General features: G+C 48.2%; 9 protein-coding genes across 9 annotated transcripts; 6 read left to right on the top strand and 3 right to left on the bottom strand.

The window, feature by feature from the left end:
• Positions 1 to 55: 55 nt before the first annotated feature.
• Positions 56 to 686, top strand: BABINDRAFT_118726 (uncharacterized protein). The gene has a single exon (XM_019126919.1). It carries the CDS (start codon positions 306 to 308, stop codon positions 624 to 626), a length of 321 nt encoding a protein of 106 aa, XP_018986303.1. The 5' UTR covers positions 56 to 305; the 3' UTR covers positions 627 to 686.
• Positions 649 to 1,569, bottom strand: BABINDRAFT_6835 (metalloendopeptidase; the record flags this gene model as incomplete). The annotated part of the gene is made up of 1 exon (XM_019132518.1): positions 649 to 1,569. One exon carries the CDS (start codon positions 1,567 to 1,569, stop codon positions 649 to 651), a length of 921 nt encoding a protein of 306 aa, XP_018986302.1.
• A 225-nt stretch (positions 1,570 to 1,794) lies between these two features.
• On the top strand, positions 1,795 to 2,327 carry DAD4 (Dad4p). The gene has a single exon (XM_019128207.1). It carries the CDS (start codon positions 1,811 to 1,813, stop codon positions 2,027 to 2,029), a length of 219 nt encoding a protein of 72 aa, XP_018986301.1. The 5' UTR covers positions 1,795 to 1,810; the 3' UTR covers positions 2,030 to 2,327.
• A 633-nt stretch (positions 2,328 to 2,960) lies between these two features.
• RSM22 (mitochondrial 37S ribosomal protein RSM22) lies at positions 2,961 to 4,877 on the bottom strand (the record flags this gene model as incomplete). Its single annotated transcript, XM_019131206.1, has 3 exons — positions 2,961 to 3,220; positions 3,314 to 4,190; positions 4,320 to 4,877. Coding segments are annotated over 3 exons (1,695 nt in total), but the record flags the coding sequence as incomplete, so codon positions are not given.
• Positions 4,878 to 7,387: 2,510 nt separating this feature from the next.
• BABINDRAFT_118689 (uncharacterized protein) lies at positions 7,388 to 10,359 on the top strand. The gene is made up of 2 exons (XM_019126918.1): positions 7,388 to 8,500; positions 10,139 to 10,359. The coding sequence occupies exons 1-2, from the start codon at positions 7,589 to 7,591 to the stop codon at positions 10,142 to 10,144; spliced, it is 918 nt and encodes a 305-aa protein (XP_018986299.1). The 5' UTR covers positions 7,388 to 7,588; the 3' UTR covers positions 10,145 to 10,359.
• Positions 10,360 to 10,430: 71 nt separating this feature from the next.
• On the top strand, positions 10,431 to 12,525 carry BABINDRAFT_182972 (uncharacterized protein; the record flags this gene model as incomplete). Its single annotated transcript, XM_019131175.1, has 2 exons — positions 10,431 to 10,482; positions 10,824 to 12,525. 2 exons carry the CDS (start codon positions 10,431 to 10,433, stop codon positions 12,164 to 12,166), a joined length of 1,395 nt encoding a protein of 464 aa, XP_018986298.1. The 3' UTR covers positions 12,167 to 12,525.
• A 1,565-nt stretch (positions 12,526 to 14,090) lies between these two features.
• BABINDRAFT_59426 (phosphatidylinositol-3-phosphate-binding ubiquitin-protein ligase) lies at positions 14,091 to 15,519 on the top strand. Its single transcript, XM_019132331.1, has one exon. It carries the CDS (start codon positions 14,268 to 14,270, stop codon positions 15,204 to 15,206), a length of 939 nt encoding a protein of 312 aa, XP_018986297.1. The 5' UTR covers positions 14,091 to 14,267; the 3' UTR covers positions 15,207 to 15,519.
• Positions 15,520 to 15,790: 271 nt separating this feature from the next.
• On the top strand, positions 15,791 to 16,285 carry BABINDRAFT_21587 (uncharacterized protein; the record flags this gene model as incomplete). Its single annotated transcript, XM_019131268.1, has 1 exon — positions 15,791 to 16,285. A coding segment is annotated over one exon (495 nt), but the record flags the coding sequence as incomplete, so codon positions are not given.
• A 386-nt stretch (positions 16,286 to 16,671) lies between these two features.
• Positions 16,672 to 19,575, bottom strand: PMT5 (putative dolichyl-phosphate-mannose--protein mannosyltransferase). Its single transcript, XM_019126917.1, has one exon. It carries the CDS (start codon positions 19,134 to 19,136, stop codon positions 16,911 to 16,913), a length of 2,226 nt encoding a protein of 741 aa, XP_018986295.1. The 5' UTR covers positions 19,137 to 19,575; the 3' UTR covers positions 16,672 to 16,910.
• Between the last annotated feature and the right edge of the window lie 789 nt (positions 19,576 to 20,364).

The following is a 20,364-nucleotide window of genomic DNA, read 5'->3' as shown; positions in this document are numbered from 1 at the left end:
CTCCAGAGTTTACATAGTATTGAGTTTTTTTGCGGCATCGTGGGGTTATATCGCCTTTTAGGCTCAAGCTGGGGATGAAACAATTAACGGCGTGGTTTTATTCGAATTGTGGACCCAGAATTTTGGATCTTAAGCAAACTTCATGCGTATGTGAGTACAACGTTATCTCTAGATTGGCACCATTCGACTTTAAAAGCAAAAGGTTGATCAGGCACGAAGGCTTTCCTAAAACACTCAAGGTAGGCTTCAGAATTGGGGTTTAAGTATCACCTTATCCACACCCTTGTTAGATATTTGCGATATCGATGCCGATAGATGATTCAATGTTTTTTAAGTGGGTATATCAAGATATCTATAAGTTCAGTATAACTGCCTGGCAACTATCTAATAACAAGAAAGAGGAGATTTTTATTTCCCTGTGTGCGGTGCGCTGTCTATTATGTCTACGGGTTGTTAAATATACCCGCTTGTTCAAAAAGGCGGTGCTGAATAGCTCGGTCAGCTATTATCTTCATTCAAATCCATCTTTCTTGAAAACCAAACAATACACGCCGGTATCATTTGCAATGGTGGCCTACCTCCCTTTACCAGTATTGTTAAATTCATCTCTCCTTTCAGCCTTATAATTAATAATACAAATTTCTAACTCTACCACCCCCTTCCAAACACACTAAACTGCCCCATCGTCTGGCAGTTGCTTTCCTCCCGGATATGTATCGCCTCGGGAATCCACTCTTGCATGTTCTTAATGCGGTGCGCGCTGGCAGGGTGGGTACTGAGAAACTCCGGTGTGGCTCCCCCATGCTTCTTCTCAAACTCAGTCATCCTACCCCACAACCGCGTGGACTCTTCGGGATTGTAGCACGCTCTGCTCATGATCATCAACCCCATGTAATCTGCCTCGGTCTCCATCTCTCTGGAGGCCGGCATCTTCAACGCGCTGTTAATCAACAACGTGTTCAACGCATCGCTTCCCGTCAAAGCGTACAACGCAAGCGAAAGCAACATGTAGATTGGGGCCTTAGAGAGCTGCTCTGATGAATGGCGAGCCAACTGGTGGGACAACTCGTGGGCCAATACAGTCGCCAATCCGTCGTCGTTCTCACAAATCTGGAGAATTGACGAGTATACAAAGACCTTACCTCCAGGCAAGACAAACGCGTTTGGAGGCTGTCTCGGGTCGTTGACGATGTGGATCTTCCAGTCTAGCTTCTGCAAGTCTGGGGACTGCGAAGCAGCCACAAGGTTTTGCATGATTTTCCTCACCTTGCGAGAGTACGGGTGGTCGTCTGGGAGGAGCATGCCCCGGGTTTCGCTGAGGATCTGGCTGTAGGTCTGGTCACCAACAAACTTCTCCAAGCCCTCACCAACCCACATGAACCGTGTTCGGTTGGTGATTGGCGCCTGTTCCAAGTTGCTTGCATAGAAAATACCACCGGCAACAGCGCCCCCGCCGAGAAGCTTGCGGAACGTGGGGTTGGCAAGCAAGGTGGCGCCGTTGGAGGGGTAGGCGCCACGGTTGAAGCTGCGATAGGTGGCGTAGAACCGCCTAGGGAAAGCTCGAAACATTGTCTATCTGAAAAAATGATGAAATTAATAAGTTGAGCCTTCGTCTTGTTACAGATCTTGGAGTGGCAATAGACGGTGTACGAAAGGCTGCCGTACTATGGCGCACAGACAAAAGCTACTCGGAGTATGTGAGCCGCACCAGACACGTGCAAAATGACAGGTGCTTCACATATCAGCATGACGCGCAAAAGATAACAATGGCTCCTCTCTCCAACCCTCATTCCATTCGGCCAAATCCACTATGGAAAACCCACACGAACAGGTGCAAAACGCGATCTTGGCGCGTATTGTTAACAATGCCGAACGCTTGAACGAGTCGGTGCTCATTCTTAACAAGGCTTTGCAAGAGGTCAACAGGGAAAACATGGACATTGAGTTATTGGCCCAGATGTGGGAGAACTACCAGCGAAACGCCAAGTTCCACTTAGAAGCGACCGGGAACGTCAAAGAACCTTTGTAAAGGTTAGCTGGGAGGTGTTTTAGCAACCGTTTTTATGATACGGTAGTCATTGGCCGCTCAGTTTGTACAATATTTATCATTCGGTATGGGGTGTTTTCATGTTTTATTTTCGGTTATCTAGGTGAAATTCAAGGATATAGTCATGTTCGGTCTAAGCCAACGCGTGTCAAGGCAGAAACGTGCTAATACAGGTAGATCTAGATTGCCTCAGTGGAAGGATTAGGCTATACTCTAATATGCGGAGCCTAACTTTGATTTGTAATTTAATCTATTATTCCTACCCAAAATCGGTTATATCACGGCTTTGGTTAGTACGTAACACTAGTAATTCAGAACGTATAGATAGGTCAATAGCAAACGCTACAGTACGGCTGAGTGGCTACCAAAAAATTTTATGTTTGTGCGTGCCAAATCAGACCCAAAGGTCTCTGATACCAGTAGGTTAACACTCTATTAGAATGTAGCTCTTTTTGTTTATCGGATTGCCAATACTTACCTGCTCTACCTTACACCTTGTTCAATAAATAAGCGATTAACGCGCTATACAAAACTATACATATATACAATATCCTCCTCTAGCCCTTAGGCTAAATAGAATGACCCTCTACTAAAACTTCTTGGCTTGCCTAACAATCTTGTTCAGCTTGTCACGCTTCGGCTGCAGCTTCAAATCCTTATCCATGTCGCCGGCAATGGCGTCCATGAGTGTGTCCAACTTGTGGTCGTAGTTGTGTAACGAGCTGTCAATCACCTCACCGTCGGCCAACGTGACGAGCCCCGCCTCTTCTCGGTTAGAATGGAGGTCAAGGTCCTGATACAACCTGTTCTCCTTCAACTTTCTCTCCTTCTCGGTGTTCTTCTTCGCGATGCGCTGCTGGTTAAAGTCGTGGCGCTCGCAGGTCTTCAAGTCCTTATTGTAGTCACGCTGGATCGGATGCACAGTCGGGCTGGCAAAGGCCCACAAGTCGCCCAGACGGACCTTACGGGAGTCGTGGTACGCCTGCTTGTCCTTGGACTTGGCCACCACCCAGGACTCCATCTGACCAGAGGCACCACAGGCGGTGAAGGTGACATGTTTGGCAGCTTTCTTCGGCTGGTTGACAATACGGGGCCATGTTTTCATGTCCTCTGGATCGAGGTAGCCCGTTCCGCGGAGGTTTTTGTTCGGATCCGTCGGATCAATGCCGTGCTCTTCCATGTCCTTCAGAGAGAGAGAGCCCTTGCCCAACTCCTCACGTTTCTTCACGTAGTCGTAGCCCTTTTCAGCCATTTCTTCGATCTTACGGAGCATTTTTCCGCTGTTGGCCGCTCTTTCCACAAGCAAGTAGCTGTAGTTGGCCACCTCGTAGTTGTTCCCCCCAGCTCTTCCCTTCCCAATCGGCGCCGAGCCCTTCATACCGATCCCATCGGTGGGGCTGGCCCAAGGAGTCGCCAAACGGAGCCCCTTCTTCAACTCCATGCTGAATTTTGGTCTAGTGAAACTCTTGCTGAAGTGGCACCATGGAAGCTTCTTCCCAGCTGGAAAATTGTAGTAACCCGGCTTCCCCGTCTGCAACGGGCACTTGCCGTGATGGCTGCACGGTCCGAGGATAGACAAATGGTAGTCTGCGGTAGTTGGTTTTGCCTCGATAGCTTCCTTTTCAAATTCAAACTTCAAGTCATCGTCGGTGACTTCTCCAAACTTAGCATTCAACTCTTGGTTCAATCTTTCCGCCTCGGCGTCCATCTCAACCAATTCGCTCTCTATCTGATCACGGTACAACCGGCGCTGATTCTTCGGTTTGACGGTAGAGCCTCTGATCCACGGCTGGGGGATCTTCACGTTCGAAAGCGGGTGCTTCTCCGGACGGATCATTACTTGTCTCGCACGCGCAATCGTCTCAAAGCCCAACGGGTTGCCCCGTTCAACAATCACAAGATGCCCCTGGGGCTCTAAGAGATCTAAGGCCTGCTCCACGCTTCTGTCGATCTGACGGGGGAACTTCTCGGTATCCTTGAGCAACTGGTGGGTCATAATAATCAAGTCGTATTTTTTGTTGGACGGCATGTCACTGCGTAACTTTGTCTTGACCTTAATTTTGTTGGTATCTACCGGTCCCCAGGAGGGGTTGTCGGGCGTTTCGTCATAAAGCTCCGGTAATTCATCTTCCACGGAGTACTTCTTGCGAAACTCTGTTTCCTCCGCCTCGTGCGCCTTCACCACGTCTTTCAAATCATCAACATCCACTATCCTCGTAATGGAGTTATCCGACTCCGCCTCCTCTTCAAAGTCCAAGCTATTCTCTCGAACAAGCTCTGCTCTGCTCACACTCTCGTCGTTCACAACGGGACTTTCACAAATCTGTCTGCTCAAAATGATCTTGGCACGCTTAATCATCTCTGGATCACCCATGATCACCGCATCTTTCACTTCTGGTCGGAAGTCCTCACCCATCAACTCGTTCAATGCAACCATCCCAGTGGCCGGCCCGAACCCGATGTCCAAGATCTTTCGCGGCATGAACACCTCACCTGTCGCGTCGTTGGTCTTGTGGTTCTTCAACTCGTGTAACGCCAGGTAAATTGACGTATAGTTTTGCGGAAAAAGCGCCGCGATGTGCGCGTCAACCTCTAGCCGCGTCGCTGCAGGCTGGTGCACGTCGTCATGCAAGTTGACAAAGTTTCTGGCCGCCTGAATACGCAACATTTCCGGGTGGTGGAGGCGCAACATGTGGTTGTTTATAGCACGTGCGATGGAGTGCGGAATCACCGTTTGTTTCTTGTACTGCATCCCGCGGAGGGTGTTGGGGTCTAAACGCGCCTCCTGGGCGTTAGATCCGTGGATGAGCGTGCCGTCTGTGTTTCTGAAGGACTTTTTCGCACGCCCAGAGTCGTTAATTTCCTCAAACGGGATGACCTCGAGGTCTGAGGGCGTGGATCCTGTCACCAAGGTTCCGTAACCGGCGCCGCTCACCAAGTTGGCGTACGGTAAACTGGAAACTGGCGTCAGATAGGTGTCCATTGGGTGGGTGTCCTCAGCCGCGACTGCCTTGAGTGCTCTTCTGCGGCTGTATGCACGGCTAGCACAGTTGAGCTGGCTCAACTGAGTGCGTCTAATCACTCTCAACATCATGGATAGGTGGTGATAAAGAAAGACCAGGTAGACTAATAGCTGATGGGTTTACGCCGCCTTCAACGCATACTGCAGATGCTAAAGTTTTTCACATGCATGCAGGAGGGCGATGGGAGTCTGACATAAGGGCACGTAGTTCGTCAGTAGCACTTGTGGTAGGGGTGTAGTGGAAAGAATTAAGGATATTGGTGTATAGGGGGCAAGATCAGGCAGAGTTTTCGGGAGATGGTGGAGGGGCCTTACAGCAGGTTAGTTGTATATGGAATAACAGGACGGTGTGGCGTAACATGTTTCTTTTGTTTGGGGTAACGAGGGAATGCCGATTGTAATCCGTGCTGTTGGCTAGGTGGTAGCCCTAGAAGTAGAAGCAGATAAACCTACTTATTGGAAGCTAGAATAACTCGGCATATAGAGGTATTTTGCTAGTCCTTCCCTCCCATTAGCTCTGTCGACAGCTGCCAGTTGACGTACATTTCACAGATCTCATAGTTGTACCTGTTCACAGCGAGCCTTTCTAGCATATTCAAAATTAGTATATACTAATCTTCTCAGGTAAGGTTTATTTAAACTCTTAGGTGCTTTCGGTAAGCATATGACGCCGTCTGAGCCGGGAAAAGTCCCACATGATCGTTTATCTTGATTTATATCGCGGAAACCCAGGAGCTTTGGTTCATAATTTCCCAATTCTTTGGGTTTCTCCTTGTGATCACAAGTGAGATGATCCAGCTTTGTTTGTAAGTATTGTGCCGCAGAAAGCTTCAGTGAGATGAATTTCTGAGTCAACAGATGAAAGCGTTGCAGGTGTCTGGGGCAACAGTCTCGGTGCGATCCCAACGCCAGTTTCCTGTTGTGGTTCCGGAATTAATTCCGATCCTTGAGGGAAACCAAGTGGGAAATCAAGGATGGTGAATGCGTACTAGTATAATACTCTTCGGGTATTGGATGGATGAGAAACCGCTTAGGTCTACTAGTTGCAAAAATATTAACAGATATTACAAGGGGTCATTGAGTGGGATGCTGGTCTGGCATTACTTATCACCTGGCCTAAGAGAACTTCCAGATACAAGCCAATCCTTTCAAGTTAACCAGCTAACGCCCATGAACCATTAATGACTTAACTCGAGCACGGAGCCATGCGATCAATTGTAGTGCTGTAGTGTTAACTTCCAGGTAGACACTCTCATAAACTCCCCCCTTTGTATTCGTCTAGTGCATTTCAAAAGCGAAACTCGCCAAGCTCGAAGGAAAACCTTGAGGTATGAATCGAGGGGGTTCCGTTTCCTGTTTTGGATTTCGAGAAATACGTTACTAGGAGACTTAGCACCACGCGAACGTTAGTGCTGCACGTCGATCCCCACGCGAACCGCAAAAAAAACCGGCAGGATTAATGCGCATTCCGCATATAGGAGACTCATTGTCCATTTCAACACTTTGATATCTATTGGCAACACATAGAAGTCACATGTTGGCACTTGATGAACACTAACGGAAGAGCGGATGTATGGAGTTTACATCATCCGTTAATGCACTCACTCGACTATGCAACAAACAAGCGAGAAACTATCTACGACTCACATGGTGACAGGGTCTAAGAGCTTTAGTCTTAGCCTACATACCGGTGAAAATCCCGGAGCAGAAATCAGCTTTGATTGGACAATTTCGGAAAGGGTTTGCACGTTCGGCCAGCTACCGCCATAACAACATACACTAGCTGGGAAAGAGTAACTTCCAGCCAAACAATCATAATCTGTTTTCTACAAAATCACCTTGCGTATAATTTTCTGAATTATCACTGACAGTGCGGCGTTAAATCTCACTTCTCTAGAAAAGCTGAGCACATGCTAATTATGATCCACATGACAAGTTGTAGATCCTTTGTCGAGGATATATTCTGCACCTACTGCATACGAAACTCCGACTCCGAATTGGTTTCGACCGATCTTCCCAATATCCAGATACATAATCCCTGGAAATACCACTTTTTTTCCCTAAACGGGAGTAAAAAGACGCACTATTTCGATTTATCCTTATATCTGTACCTCTGACAACTCGCCATACACGCTAGTCACGACCTTTTACTTATCCCCGAGATGGAATCAGCTCTGTTAACCGACCGCGTCTGTACCATATTTTAGTTGTAAGCCAGTCTTTTTAAAGTTCCAGCCATCCAGAAGTCGCGTAGTGCTCCCTAAACCTTAACACATCTTTCAGCGTCTAATCACTGACGCTCAAAAGTGGCAGCGGCCAACTGACGATCTGTCAAACGATCTGTTTTGCTATCTAATAGCATTCCAGCCTATGTGACTTGTCTTGATAGTGGCTGCAACTCTTTTATTTTACACTCGTACATAACGGCCATAAGATCCAGATTTAATCTCTTCCACTACCCCTATTTCAGGTCCCAGCACATACAGCTCTCTCTCTCTCCTATCATCCAGTATATTTTGATGGTATCAGCTCAGTCCAAGATCCACGACGCTTACAATATCAATGTAAACTCCGCCAAGAGCGGAGGGGCTCGCCGCCAGGAGCTAGTCTCGAACGCGAATGGCTTATTCAACCAAGTGAACACCAACTTCCAACCACAAACAAAACAACCCCAGTCAAAGCCAAAGTTTAAACCCGTGTCTCCCAAAAAGAAGCTTTCTTCTAGCCAGGCCTACTTTGAGTCGCCCTCCTCCTCCCGGACCAGTCGCCCCATTTCAAGACCGGACTCCCCGCTATTGAGAACCACACCCGCAGGAATTTGCAAGATTCAGCGCGAACCGTACTCGCAGTCCCGTCTTGCAAGTATCTTCACCTTCATCATCATCCTTGTCCCCACCGCTATTGAAGTCCTATCGCCACACCTCAACCACAGTGATTTCTCTCTAGCACACCATCGCCACCTCCCCGCTTACTCGAAGCTCCTTATTGACATGATCATGCTTGTGCTTGTAAGCTGGCTTGTAAAATTTCTCATGGAATGGCCCTGGTTCTGGTTCGAGCGGGTCAAAGTCGCACAGTCCCAGTGGCAGCTCACCGCGGAGACATGGGCTGAGGAGATCCGTTTACCCCAGCAGGACCACGAACACAGCATGCATGTGACTCCCCACAACCCGTACCACAAACGTCTCTCCAACCTCCAGATGGCCCGATACACGGCCTTCTGTCTGTGTGTGGCCGGTCCGTTTCTCGGCGCCTATCTCATGGTGGCCTCCCGGCAGCATTTCGTCATCGAGCGCTACCGCCAGACAAGTGAAAGCGTCGTTTTCAATGACTTCAATGTGGTGCTTTTCCTCACGTGGGGGGCCATCCGCTTTATTCGCCAGTTGACCAAGACCGTGGAAGAAAACACGACCCAACGCGATTCGGAGATCGTGCCAGTGCCCACCAGCATTCGGTACGAGGTTGAGTTACAGCGCCTCAGGTCAAACTCTCAGGTCATGTTCAGCGAGTTGCAGCAGTTGAATCGAAAGTCTGCCACTGAGCTCTTGGCCACAAAAAGAACCATAGAGGAATTGCGTGAGCAGGTGAGCAAGCGCAGACTGGTTGGCGAAGTCTCTGGGCCTAGGTGGAGCATTCATCGAACCAATCTTGCGTTTTCTCAACCGGCTATAAAGCAACGGAAAGCAGTCCCTGTGAAAGAGTTGCTGTTAGTAGCGGGGTGCAATAAGGAAAATGAGCAGACGTCCCTTACTCCTCTGGTGTTCCATTCGAGTATTACACAAGGGAACTCTTTTGGAGACATCCCCGAGACAGCTAAGAAAGCCCCTGCAAAAATCGGAAAGGAGAAGCGGAGAAGCATCCTTCTTGTGACAAAAGACACTGGGAGCGATACATACAGCATTGTTGCTAGAGAGCGCTCCGGGTCCCTTTCGTCCTTGGATTCTTCGTCCATTGCTTCGTCCACTGTCGCGTCACCTGCCTCACATCTGTCGTCGCCGTCATCCGAAGCTCCCCTTCTTTCAGAGATTCAGCTCATGTTAGGAGCATGTGAGGAACCCAAGCATGCAAATGAAAGGCTGGCACCAAAGCATCCCTCGAAAGTGCGAGCACATGAAAGAGTCAGATACGTCCAATATGAAACGCCCAAGCAGGATCCTCCGAAACTTGTAAGACAGCCGCAGACGCTTCTGAACTCGGTTAGAATTATGAGTCCGATCAATGAACACGACGTGCACGTTTCCTCTTCGGATTTGAACTTGAACGGATTGCACGGCAAAAAGCCCACCAAAAAACTGAAGGTGGTGGAGGCGCCAGTCGAGGAGACACCACCGAACACCGCGCCAGGGTACTCTCTCCACGGGTTTCCCTTTAGTTCTAGCCTCAACAACATCTTTTCTCGCTCCGAAGATAGTGCCTTGCTTAAAGAAATCAGTGAGCTGTACCGTGGCAGTGGGACCAAGTTTGACACGCCGTCCCCCGAGGATATCCCTTCCTCTCTTCTGTTTAAAATTGCCAATTTTGGCCTCAGGTTCTTTCCGGAGCTCCCTTCCCAGTTGAGAGTTGCATTTCCTGTTTTGGCTGATGCCATAGACGTGGTGGACTACCGAGACCTTGTCGTGAAGGTCTTGGTGTACATGTTTCAAACCCTTGGTACTATGCGGCAGTACTCCATCTTGGATGTCATAATATTTTTCATGTTTAAGGTTCCGAGACAATGCGTCGATTTATGGCTCAGAGTGCTCATGTTTTGGCCACTAGTGGTCCACAAGCACATTGTCTTGAAGTTTATTGACTTTCTTCTCCACTGCAATATGATCCAGCTTTCCAAAAGCAACGGTGTTCCTGTATTGGGCGAGAAGCCACTTACTAAACGAATCGAAAACCAGGACGGGCTCGAGGGTGTAAAAGAGGGGACAAGGCGGGGCGAATTCGTTGGGGCCATACGAATTAGGAAACAGAACTCAAGTAAGCACTTGAAGGACACCATTGTGGATTTGGACCCGATGGTTCGTCAGTATTTCTATCACGATGATCAAGTGTAAGTAGTTTAACCGAAATTGTCGTCAAAGGGATGAATATGTAAATGCGGGATGTTGCAAATCACATGATTAACACTGTATTCAATCTGTGTGTGGTTGGCGGGGAGAATCAAGGTGCAGCTACAATTATTGGAGGGTTTGGCATAATTTCGGTGTGTTGGTTTGGGGTACCAGTTTATGGCTTGCGCATTGGAGATTAAGAGAAATTTCTGTGAAAGAGAAGGAAAACTGGAAACCCCTCATAAGCAATAGAAACGAAGTGGTATTAATTGGAGCGTGTCCTATTTTCCGAAAAACAGTGGTACTTTTAGAACGAGAGGCAATGTCTCATGCTGTGCTGATTCGCCATTGGTTAGAAATTGTAGCCTTTCATTGTACTACGATATTCACTAAGCTTTAGTCATTTTTTAGTATTCCTCGAAGTGTGGGGCATGACATTGAATCCGCGGCAGGGGTTTCGGCGCTATGCTTTATACTTCGGCCATCACTCGTAACCCTATTAAGGATTTCTTTTTCAGTCCGCTTTGCTCGAAAAAAAGATTTTGTTACGTGCAGCCTGCAGGAGAAGGCTTATCAAGCGATCCACCGGAGGCAAACATTTTAGCTCCACTCGAGAGACAAATCCCGTACTCTCCGCCAGAAACCCGATATCATACCGGCTGTGCCTGATCTACGCTCTGAGCAGGTCCAGGCCCTTCTTCACCTTCCAAAATAGCAAACAAACAGCGGCCAAAGAAGTTTCGTCCTCTATACAAGAGGTACGTTTACGGCTCCAACTCCAACAAAACCTACTCGTCGGGTGACGAAGACGAGGCTGAAGCTCCAAAGCCGTTTGCCAATAATGTTCCGATAGTCCGGTCTATCTACGTGCTCACAGATGCGTTTTTCACCGGCCGGGTGTGGCCCAAATCCAAATTTGAGAAGGTGGACGTCTTGCGGTGCGCCATCCACGGCCGCAACACCGACTACGAGATGGTAGAGGAGGAGGTGTACGAAGAGGTTACGGATGAATCACACCTCCTCAAGCTCCCCGTTGAGCTTATCCAGTACATTCTCGAAATTCTCGCGGCAACGAAACTCTCACCACGCTTTCTCCGGTTGAACAAAATGTTCTACCAGATCTGCATGCCCTTGATCTACGAACGGCCCGACATCTCATCCCACAACTTCTTCAAATTTGTGGAAGCCATTACCAACAACAAGAAACTCGGGGGGAACGTCAAGGTGCTAGATATGAGGCAGATCCAGCAGAGCAGTAAGAACTCCTTTGTGTCGCGATTGCTCAGACGGTGTTCCAGCTCACTTCAGAGCTTTACAGCACCCCAGACAAGTTTCGGATATGCTCCATTAGTCAGCCTCCGGCATTGCCATGACCTTAAAGTGCTAGACTTGCGATTGGTTTCCGAGACCGTGGATTTGAAAGAGCTTTTTGACGCCATCAAGTCAGCAAAACACTTGACGCATTTGTCATTTCCTCGCTCTTCGGTGCAGTGCAATGATTACGAAAACCTCTGGCCTCCGAACTTGTGGTACCTCAGACTCTCAGGAGGGATATCCGACGATTTCTTGTACAACTCAGAGTTCCCCGGAACCATCCGCAAGCTTGAATTCTCACACTGTCCATACGTGACAAAGAGCAGTATCTACCACTTGCTACATAAGTTGGGGGGTAAGTTGACATCGCTTGTAATCCAGTACCCGATGCCCGGCTTGGGGGGCAGTGACATGGACATGATCTTCAAGTATTGTCCGAATCTCCTTTCGTTGGAGATAACCGTGGACTATGTGTCGAAGGACTTGTTTGAGGACTACTGCCTTCCCTTGCTCCGCTACCCACGGCCTTTGAAGAACATATACATTGAGTCAAGTGGTATGATCGGGCAGGGCGATAAGCTCCATCCAGACGACCTCACACTAGCATTGATCGACGATAAGTTGCCGTGTCTCTTGAATGTGAAGATCAATGTGAAGCTCGGCTGGAACCCAGAGTCAGACGATATGGAGGACTTGGTGGGGGTGTTGGAGGAGCGCGGCGGTGGTGTGTACATGCTGTGGTAATGATAGATTAGAAAACAAGTGTAGGAGAAAGGTGTAGGAGGGGTAATTGCTAGGTTGGAGTGCGTTTCGATGGCGAACTTGATTAAGCCTTGCTTTGGACGGGTATTTGAAACACTCCTTGAGTGGTTCTGCCCCACTATCGGTCGGTCTCGTCCGAGAACTCTATCAGCCTTGTGCTTAGTTTGAATGGTGTCTCCATTTTGCAAGCCATCAGCTTGTTGCATAGGCTATGAACCACGTTCATAACCTCGCTTGCACTTCATTCACTCGGTTAAGCCATCGAGTTTACATTGAACTACACCAGAACGAACCTTTCTCACTCATCCCTGTCATAGCATGTTGAATCATAGTTTTAGTCATTCATTACAGCTAGGGATAGAACTTTTTATTTTTTTTAACAGTTGTTTTCACTGTTCTGAATCTAGCCTGGTTATGTCGGATGCACTCCCGGAACTTTACGATCTGGAAATTGGTTTGCCGAAAACATGGTTTTATCATTCCAGATAGAAACTCAGTTCGTCCAGGTCCGCTTCGATTGGATGCGTGACATCGACAACCTGAACTTTTCTATAGTTCAAGGAGCTGTGTCGTCTTAAAAACCCGTAGAACCATTTCAGGCTGAGGTAAGTGTAATCACCCTTGCTTTGGGAGGGCTTGGCATTATCCGCAACCAACTCGTCATACGCCTCAGCAAGCAACTCTCTGGCCACTTCCTCCACCTTCTGTTTTCCGGGGTAGGTTCCGCCGTCAACGAGATAGGCGATTTTTGCGGCCAAAACAACTTCCTGGGCATTTGTTAACCTCTGTTGCTTGATATGTGACTCAGTTCTATTCTCCGTTCCCTTGAGCCTGCCTCTCAAGGTAGACTCCGGGATGCCATACTTTTTGGCAATGCCTTTCTTCAGCGGGTCTTCCGATTCAAGATATTCCTGTATGGCAGCTTGGATCTTTTCTTCTTTCTCTTTTGGCAAAGTTTTAGCCTTTACGGTGACTTCCTTTGTGATGCCTCTTGCCTTAAGTCTGCCTCTCAAGGTTGATTCCGGGATGCCATGCTTGTTGGCTATGCCTTTCTTCAGCGCGTTTTCCGTCTCAAGAAATTCCTGGATTGCAGACTGGAGCTTTTCCTCTTTCTCTTTCGGCAACGTCTTTGTTCGGGCCGAATCAATCTCTGTCAAACCCTCCACTTTAAGTCTGCCCCTCAAAGTCGACTCTGGGATGCCATGCTTGTTAGCGATACCTTTCTTCAGCGGGTTTTCCGTTTCTAGGTATTCCTGTATGGCAGCTTGGATCTTTTCCTCTTTTTCCCTAGGTAACATAGTTGTGCGTCTATGATGTAATAGAGAGAACGGTGGGTCAAAACAACAACTCTAAGAGACAACGTTTGAAAAGTGCCCGCGTTCGACGCGTCGGCGCCGCCGCTTCTGGTAGAAACACGCTATATCTGAGTTCAGCGCGCGGTGTGCCAGGGCGATCATCCGATTGGACACGGAACGTCTTGTTTATTTCTCAAGAGACTCTAGCCTTCGGCATGGAATGCAGTGTGGTTTCGCGTCTCCAAAGTCACATGGTGGCATTTTTAAGGGCGTTATTCCAAGATTTTGAATTTATTAAATCTGCTAACCGCTCTTTATAGGTATGGGCAGGGGGATACTGACCCTCCACCAACAGCTCTGCGAGCCGTTTTTCCAAGCTATAGCCTGAACCCGGCTTCCCATCCTCAGCTATATTGACTTTATATAAGGTGTATAAGTAAAATTACAACGTTATATGGCTCTTTAGCATTCCCGAGATTCTGTAGCTCGCGTCTTATTTTCGCGCGGCGCCACCTTTGCCCACTTTATGTGTAGGCTATAAAGTCACATGCCTTAGTGTCGTGCGGTGCGCCGCAGCCTCTGCGCAGGTCCAAAAAAATCTGCCTGGGATCGGAACGTATCTCCGAAGTGCTAATGTGCTACAATCCCCGTTATCAGTCGCGAAACTGCCAAAGGAATATTATATCAAACGGGTTAATATCGTACCACTTCCTGTTTACACTACTGGATAACCATCTTGGCTAATACCCTGTGCTACAACGACCCCATACTTTCTGCGTCTACCCCCTATGTCCAGTGACGTACTCGTGTGGCAGCCCGACTCCCTCTCCAGAGCATGTCCCATTTGCTCTAAAAAGTACACATTCTTCAACAGACGACACCATTGCCGTAAATGCGGCCGTGTGGTGTGCGGAAACTGCTCCCAACACGATGTGGTGTATTTGCCACACACGTACGTTGTGCTGCGGCCCACAGGTTTTGTGGCGCCGAGCGGGTTTTCAGATGAAGAGGAAGATCCGCCTGTGAATGAAGCCAGGTTGGGTCATGCCTATAAAACCTGCGATGAGTGCTATGAAGAGGTGCGCATGATAAAAATTGCCCTTGGGATGACGGTGGCGCGAGAAGTCGTCGCCCCACTGTCATCCAGTGAGGAAACCACCGAGGAGGAAATTAGCCCCGTTTCATCTGAGCCTACACTGATTATCAAGGATAGCACTAGAAACGAACGGTATCTACCGCGATCGTCAGGCGAAACCGGCTCGTCTTCCGCGCAGATGGCGCCTGACGCGGGCTCAGACTTTACCCACTGTCCGATATGTCAGGAAGATCTCAAAGCACTGTATGAGACAGAGGAGGAGCGCGAGCGACACATCAACGACTGTCTTACTCAGTTAGCCCTTTCCCCTGATTCGAGACGAAACAACAAACGCAACCACCTTCTTGTGTACAACATCCCCGAGGTTCAGTCGCCACCTGAGAGCTTTTCGAATGAAACGCTCCAGGAACTATTGGAACCTCCCCAGTATGCAGTGAACGCTCCCGTGGACACAGCTGATGGGGTGGCTGAAAACGAATGCATCATCTGCTTGGAGGATATGAGCCCGGGTGACAAAGTTGGCCGGTTGGAGTACTGTTTGTGCGTGTTCCACTATGAGTGCATCAAAGACTGGTTTAACAAGAAGAAGTGGGGTGAGTGCCCAGTTCACCACAACTACAACTATGAATAAAGGCTGAGGACTGTCGTAGCGGGAAGGAAATGGAAGAGATAACCCCTAGTGAGATGGCTTTACTAGTTTCAAGTGCAAGTTTTGGCTGTGGTCTCCAATGCTAGGTATTATCTCCTATAGCATATCCATCTTTGCCCCCAAGTGTTACTGTCCTACGAGTACCCACGCCGATAATCTGCTGATCTGGCTAATTAATTAATATCTAGTATGGTTATGTCATACCATTGTATTCGGAGACTGAAGGCGGACAGAGGGCCAAAATAGGTATTTGGCTTATTGTCTATAATTTGTTTTATCTCTAGTTTTTTTTTTTGTGTAGCGGCGAAATTTTTTACTCCAATATCATTGAAAGGGTTATATCCCACAAGTGAGCTAAAACAAGGTAAAGATAGTAGGGGGGTATCCGGCACTCTATTCCGTTGTAAGCTGTTGGTACAGCATGCAGGTTGAAAACTTGGATGATAAGCAGTAGGCTCTACATCCATATCTTCCTCATATACTCACAAGCCTGGATAAACACAATTATCTCAATGTCCGAGATCCCTTATTCATCACCGCAAACAGGCCTCACGGTTACAGATGAAGACATCAAATACCTCCATTTGCTTGAGTATATCGACGAAGTAGAAACTCTCATGGACACACTCCATCCGCAGCTAGCCCAGGGGTTTTTGAGTCTCTCCAGGGCTAATTTTGCGTCTGGACTCGGCATAGGAAAGAAGTTTGGACAGGACTACTGGGATTATGGTGAACGGGACTCGCACGTGCACGTCTGTGTGGCCACAGGCGAGTTTCGGGATCTTCTCCAGGAGCAGAACGACAAGGTAGATGAAAAGGCAGTGGAGAACGCGGAAGCAGAGACGTCAGGACTACGTAGCAGAAATAGCAAACTTGAACCCAAGAAAATCGATACAGTTGAAGCGCAACCAGTGAAATTTAAGAACCAGATCAGAATGTTCAATGGTGGCATGGTTCCGCTTCCCTTGCGCCAGAGCCAGCAAAAGTTCAAGTCCTGTTTACCAATAGTGGTGAAGATCGCTCAGCTTCGTCAACAGATATCAGATCTCATGGATGAACTCGGGTTGGAGAAACCGCAACCTCTAGAGAAGAAGGACACGGCGGTACAGATTGCTGGAAGCGGGTTGTTTGACATTGAAGAGACGCTAGCCAGGTTAAGTCTTGAGAAAGGTAAAATGGTGAAAAATGTTGAGGTGGTTGTCGACTAGGTCTAGACATATATGCTACATCCCGTGTTAAGCCATTCATGGCGTATCGTATGACTCCAATGACACGATACCACATTGAGAAGGGGCGATTTATACATCCCCATATCATCCCGGTTAATTTGTGTGCATATAACTTGATGGCGAATTTTCAATCTGATCTGGTTCGGCGGGCACGTATCTGTGTTCAAGTGCTACTCCTATATTTATGTAACACCCATAGAGATGATAATTCTCATTAGCTTGTAACAGGCCAAACCCATACTCAGACTGTCGCTTACACCTTCTAATATAACATCCTTTGACAGAAAATTTCCAAAGAGTTGGGTTATTCCTTGGGTTTTTGAATTTTCTCACTGCCTTGTCTACGCAACTCCACGCTCTATCAGATTTATCCCTTTGTCAACAGTTGGTCATTATCAGATTATCTATATCCTCACACAATCAGGCACGCCCACCTGTCTAAGCACTTTAACTTACCCTACAACGCCTCGTAGACCTTGAAAGCGGTACAGTCGTAGTCCCAGTCAGGAAAGACCTTGGAGGCCCAGCAGGCGGCCTCATCCCAGGCCATGCCGTAGATCAATGCCTTGTAGGTCAGGAAGAAGTAAAACGCAGCGGCGAGGAAGCCCACCATCATAGCAGACCCTGCAACGAAGTTTTTAGACGCCACAAACTCCATAGTACTTGCTACACCCAAAATGCCAAACATCAACGCCGGAAGGTAGTTCGCGGGAGTCAATTCCAAGCTCTGGACCACCTGCGGCTTCGTGAAAGGGTAGAAGTGGATGAGCCAGCCAAGTGCTGCTACCCAGAGAGCGTTAATATACGTGTCGTAGGCCTCGTTGTACACCTTCCGCTGGGCGTAAGGACTGAGGAGTTTCATCATCTGGGGGAGCTTCGTGGCGATAAACGTGGCGAGGAAGCCGACGGCCAAGAAATACGTCGGGAGGCTGCCCACGCCGAAAACAATGCTGCCATGGCCCAACTCCAAGCTCTGATAGAGTGTCATCCCGGTGAGGGGCACGGGCCAGGTCCAAGCGACACCCGTATTGACGTCATCTGAGCTCTTGCGCTTGAGCCAGAGCATGCGTGCCATCTGGTAGCTAAGCTCAACAACACGCTTCCAATGCGGCATAGCAAAGCGGATGTGCTGCGCATCCGCATCACTGTCGAGGTGCTCGTTCTCGTTCTTCTCCACGTACCACAAGGAGTTCTCGAGTGCCGGACTGTTGTTACAGAAGACCTCGCGCTCGGCGGATGCAGTCCAGTCGGAGGGTAACATGGCATCATGCGACATGAGGAAGCAGCCGGTGCCCAAGTTGTTGATCTGGAACGCCACATCAATGCTTTCAATACGTGTAGACGACAAGCCAGAGGTGGAAAAGTCGCGCACTACCTTGAGCTGGAAGTTGTTGTTGACGCTCCCCGCGTACGAAATGTTACCTGTGCTGAAGACCAAATTGTTATATTCCTGCTCCGAGACAGGTGGTCTTTCGTTAGCCACCTCCAAGTACTGGGAGGAGACGCGGTGGAGAAGTCTCACAACAGTAAGGTCGCGCACCTGGGAAAACTTACCCGGAACCATTTGACTTCTGTCCTTGCGCTCGATGATCCATTCGTTGCTAGCGTCCTCAAGGCCGTAGCCACTCACTATGTGCTTGCTATCCGGGCTGTTTGGTAAGGTATGGTTGCTCGAATGGAGGTAGGCACCGGTTGCCAAGTGTCTTATGGTGACCGCACCACCGAAACAGAGCGGAGCTGTGGTCCCATGAACAGAAGAGTCGGAGATTCCAGCTTTGAAATGCGGTGACATGTACGAGAGCATTGGCGAAGCCTTGGATGTCAAACTCAAGTGTACGGAAAAGACGGCAAAGTAGATTGTGAGCGGCAACACAAGCAAGGTTGCGGCCTTGGTAACAGCAATCCTGAACACGGTGGAGGAGGAAACTCTGATGTCCCCGGCGACATACCACATGCGAATTGCCGATAAAATGAGAAGGAAGGCCCAGGTGGAAACCCCGGCCCAGTGCAGGGATATGGCGCAGCCAACGGAGAGTCCGCTGAGAGTCATGTAGAGTGCAGCAGTGAAAGATGCGGGCTGGGGGGCCATAAGGACCCCTCTCTGGAAGCCAAACACTGCAATGAGACATAACAACACATACGGTGTTTCGGTGTTCATGTACTTGGCGTAGGTAAGCATCGAGTTCTCAAAAAGCACGAGCGAGGTACCGAACATCGCGGTGGTTCCGCGGCAGCCGGCATTCTTCATCACGAAGAACGACAAGATAATGGTGAAAACGCGGCAGATTACGCCAAACGCACGGAGAAATACGTACGCAAGATCGTTGGAGAACCCAGGGAAGCCGCCCTGGTACTGCGAAAACCGTGCAAGCATGTAGTACACCAAGTCGACAAGCGGAGGGTGCGCTGGCACGAAAAACGTCCCATTGTAGTAGTTGGATATCGTCTCCACAATTGCAGGCTCCTGGAAAAGCGGAGTTCGTGGCTTTTCGATGTTGACGAGCGATGTGAGTGTCGCAAAGAGCGCGATCATGAGGAGAAAGATGGCGTCGGTGGTTGATAATGCGGTCCGGCGTGTGTACGTCGCAGCCGATGCGACCGCCTGGTAGTACGGCCGTTGGATTCCGAGGCTGTACCCGTAGGGCAACTTTTCCGCAACTTTTTCCGTCGTCTCGGAGGTCATTTGGGGCGATAAATAAGTAGGCCGATGGAAGGTTGAAAAATGAGAACGTTGATTTGTACTGGTAAGGCCAGGTGTCCTGCGTATAACGGGAACCGAAAATGAGAATAGAGGCCATGTGAGGGACGGAATTGTAGAGAGCTGGCTTTGTGAGTGAGCTTATCTGCGAGATACTGGATCACTATGAGTCTGTGAGTTGTAGGAATATAGTTTGAAAATACAAGATTCAGAGAGATATCTTTCGGTAAAACTGGTGCTGCTCGTATACGTCTATGGGACCAACGCATTACAGACTGTAGGCGCTGCTGGCGATGCTATCAGTATTCCAATTTAAATTCAACGTGGATAAAATTACAAAGGTATGTTTAAATTATACGAGTATTTAGTATTACAGATAAATTAGCCGTAAACCCAATTGATTCTCCTTCTAGAGCTATTAGACCCGTGGGCAGTATCCACATTGAGTATAAAGGCTTCTAAGCCAATGTTGGCACTAATTGTAAGCACTTGAGTATGCTTTGGCAGTGGCAAGCTATTATTTCCTGTGTTGATACTGTGCAAAATTGAGTTTGTGATGTATATATGTGTTTAGAAACTGCATTCGTTACTAGTTTATATCACATAAAAGTGAGGCCACGATCGTGTCGGGTAAATTTTCGTTAGATAAACATCAAAAAAATGCTTATGTTAGGAGCTATCTTGAATGTTAAATTAAACGCTTGGTTTGAGTAAACTTTAAGGTAGCTGGTGGATATTCAAAATATAGTAGAGAGCCCAGACCACCATCGTCAATGACAGATAAAGACCCATTAATATCCAGGTCATTCAGCCATAGCATTCCAGATATTTGGAGAATGGATGAAAATAAACATGGTATAGTAGGACTTCTCCAGGTGCTGGAATCCATCATTCTGGTTTTAAGCAAGTTCTAAAATACATAGATTATAAAGTCTGTGCAATTTATGCGCTCTTTCAGTATATAAGGAATTCATCAGACAAATCTATTTAAAGGCCAATCAGACCTATCAGCATTCTAGTGATAGTATCTACGATTCCTCAGGGCAGAAGTTCAGGGTACTCCTGTTAACCTCGTACTTGGGCAAGTCTAGGACCACGACCACAGCCATTCAATGTCCTCGTAAATAAACTAATCTTTACCATCTCGCACGTGACTTTGCCTAAGCGGCTCACTGACTAAGCTACATTTGTCAGACAGGGCAATATATACGTT

This window comes from Babjeviella inositovora (genome assembly GCF_001661335.1).
Source record: "Babjeviella inositovora NRRL Y-12698 unplaced genomic scaffold BABINscaffold_3, whole genome shotgun sequence".
Taxonomy (NCBI): Eukaryota; Fungi; Ascomycota; class Pichiomycetes; order Serinales; genus Babjeviella; species Babjeviella inositovora.
Note: the sequence above shows the minus strand (reverse complement) of the source record. Positions and strands in the feature narration are given on the sequence as shown.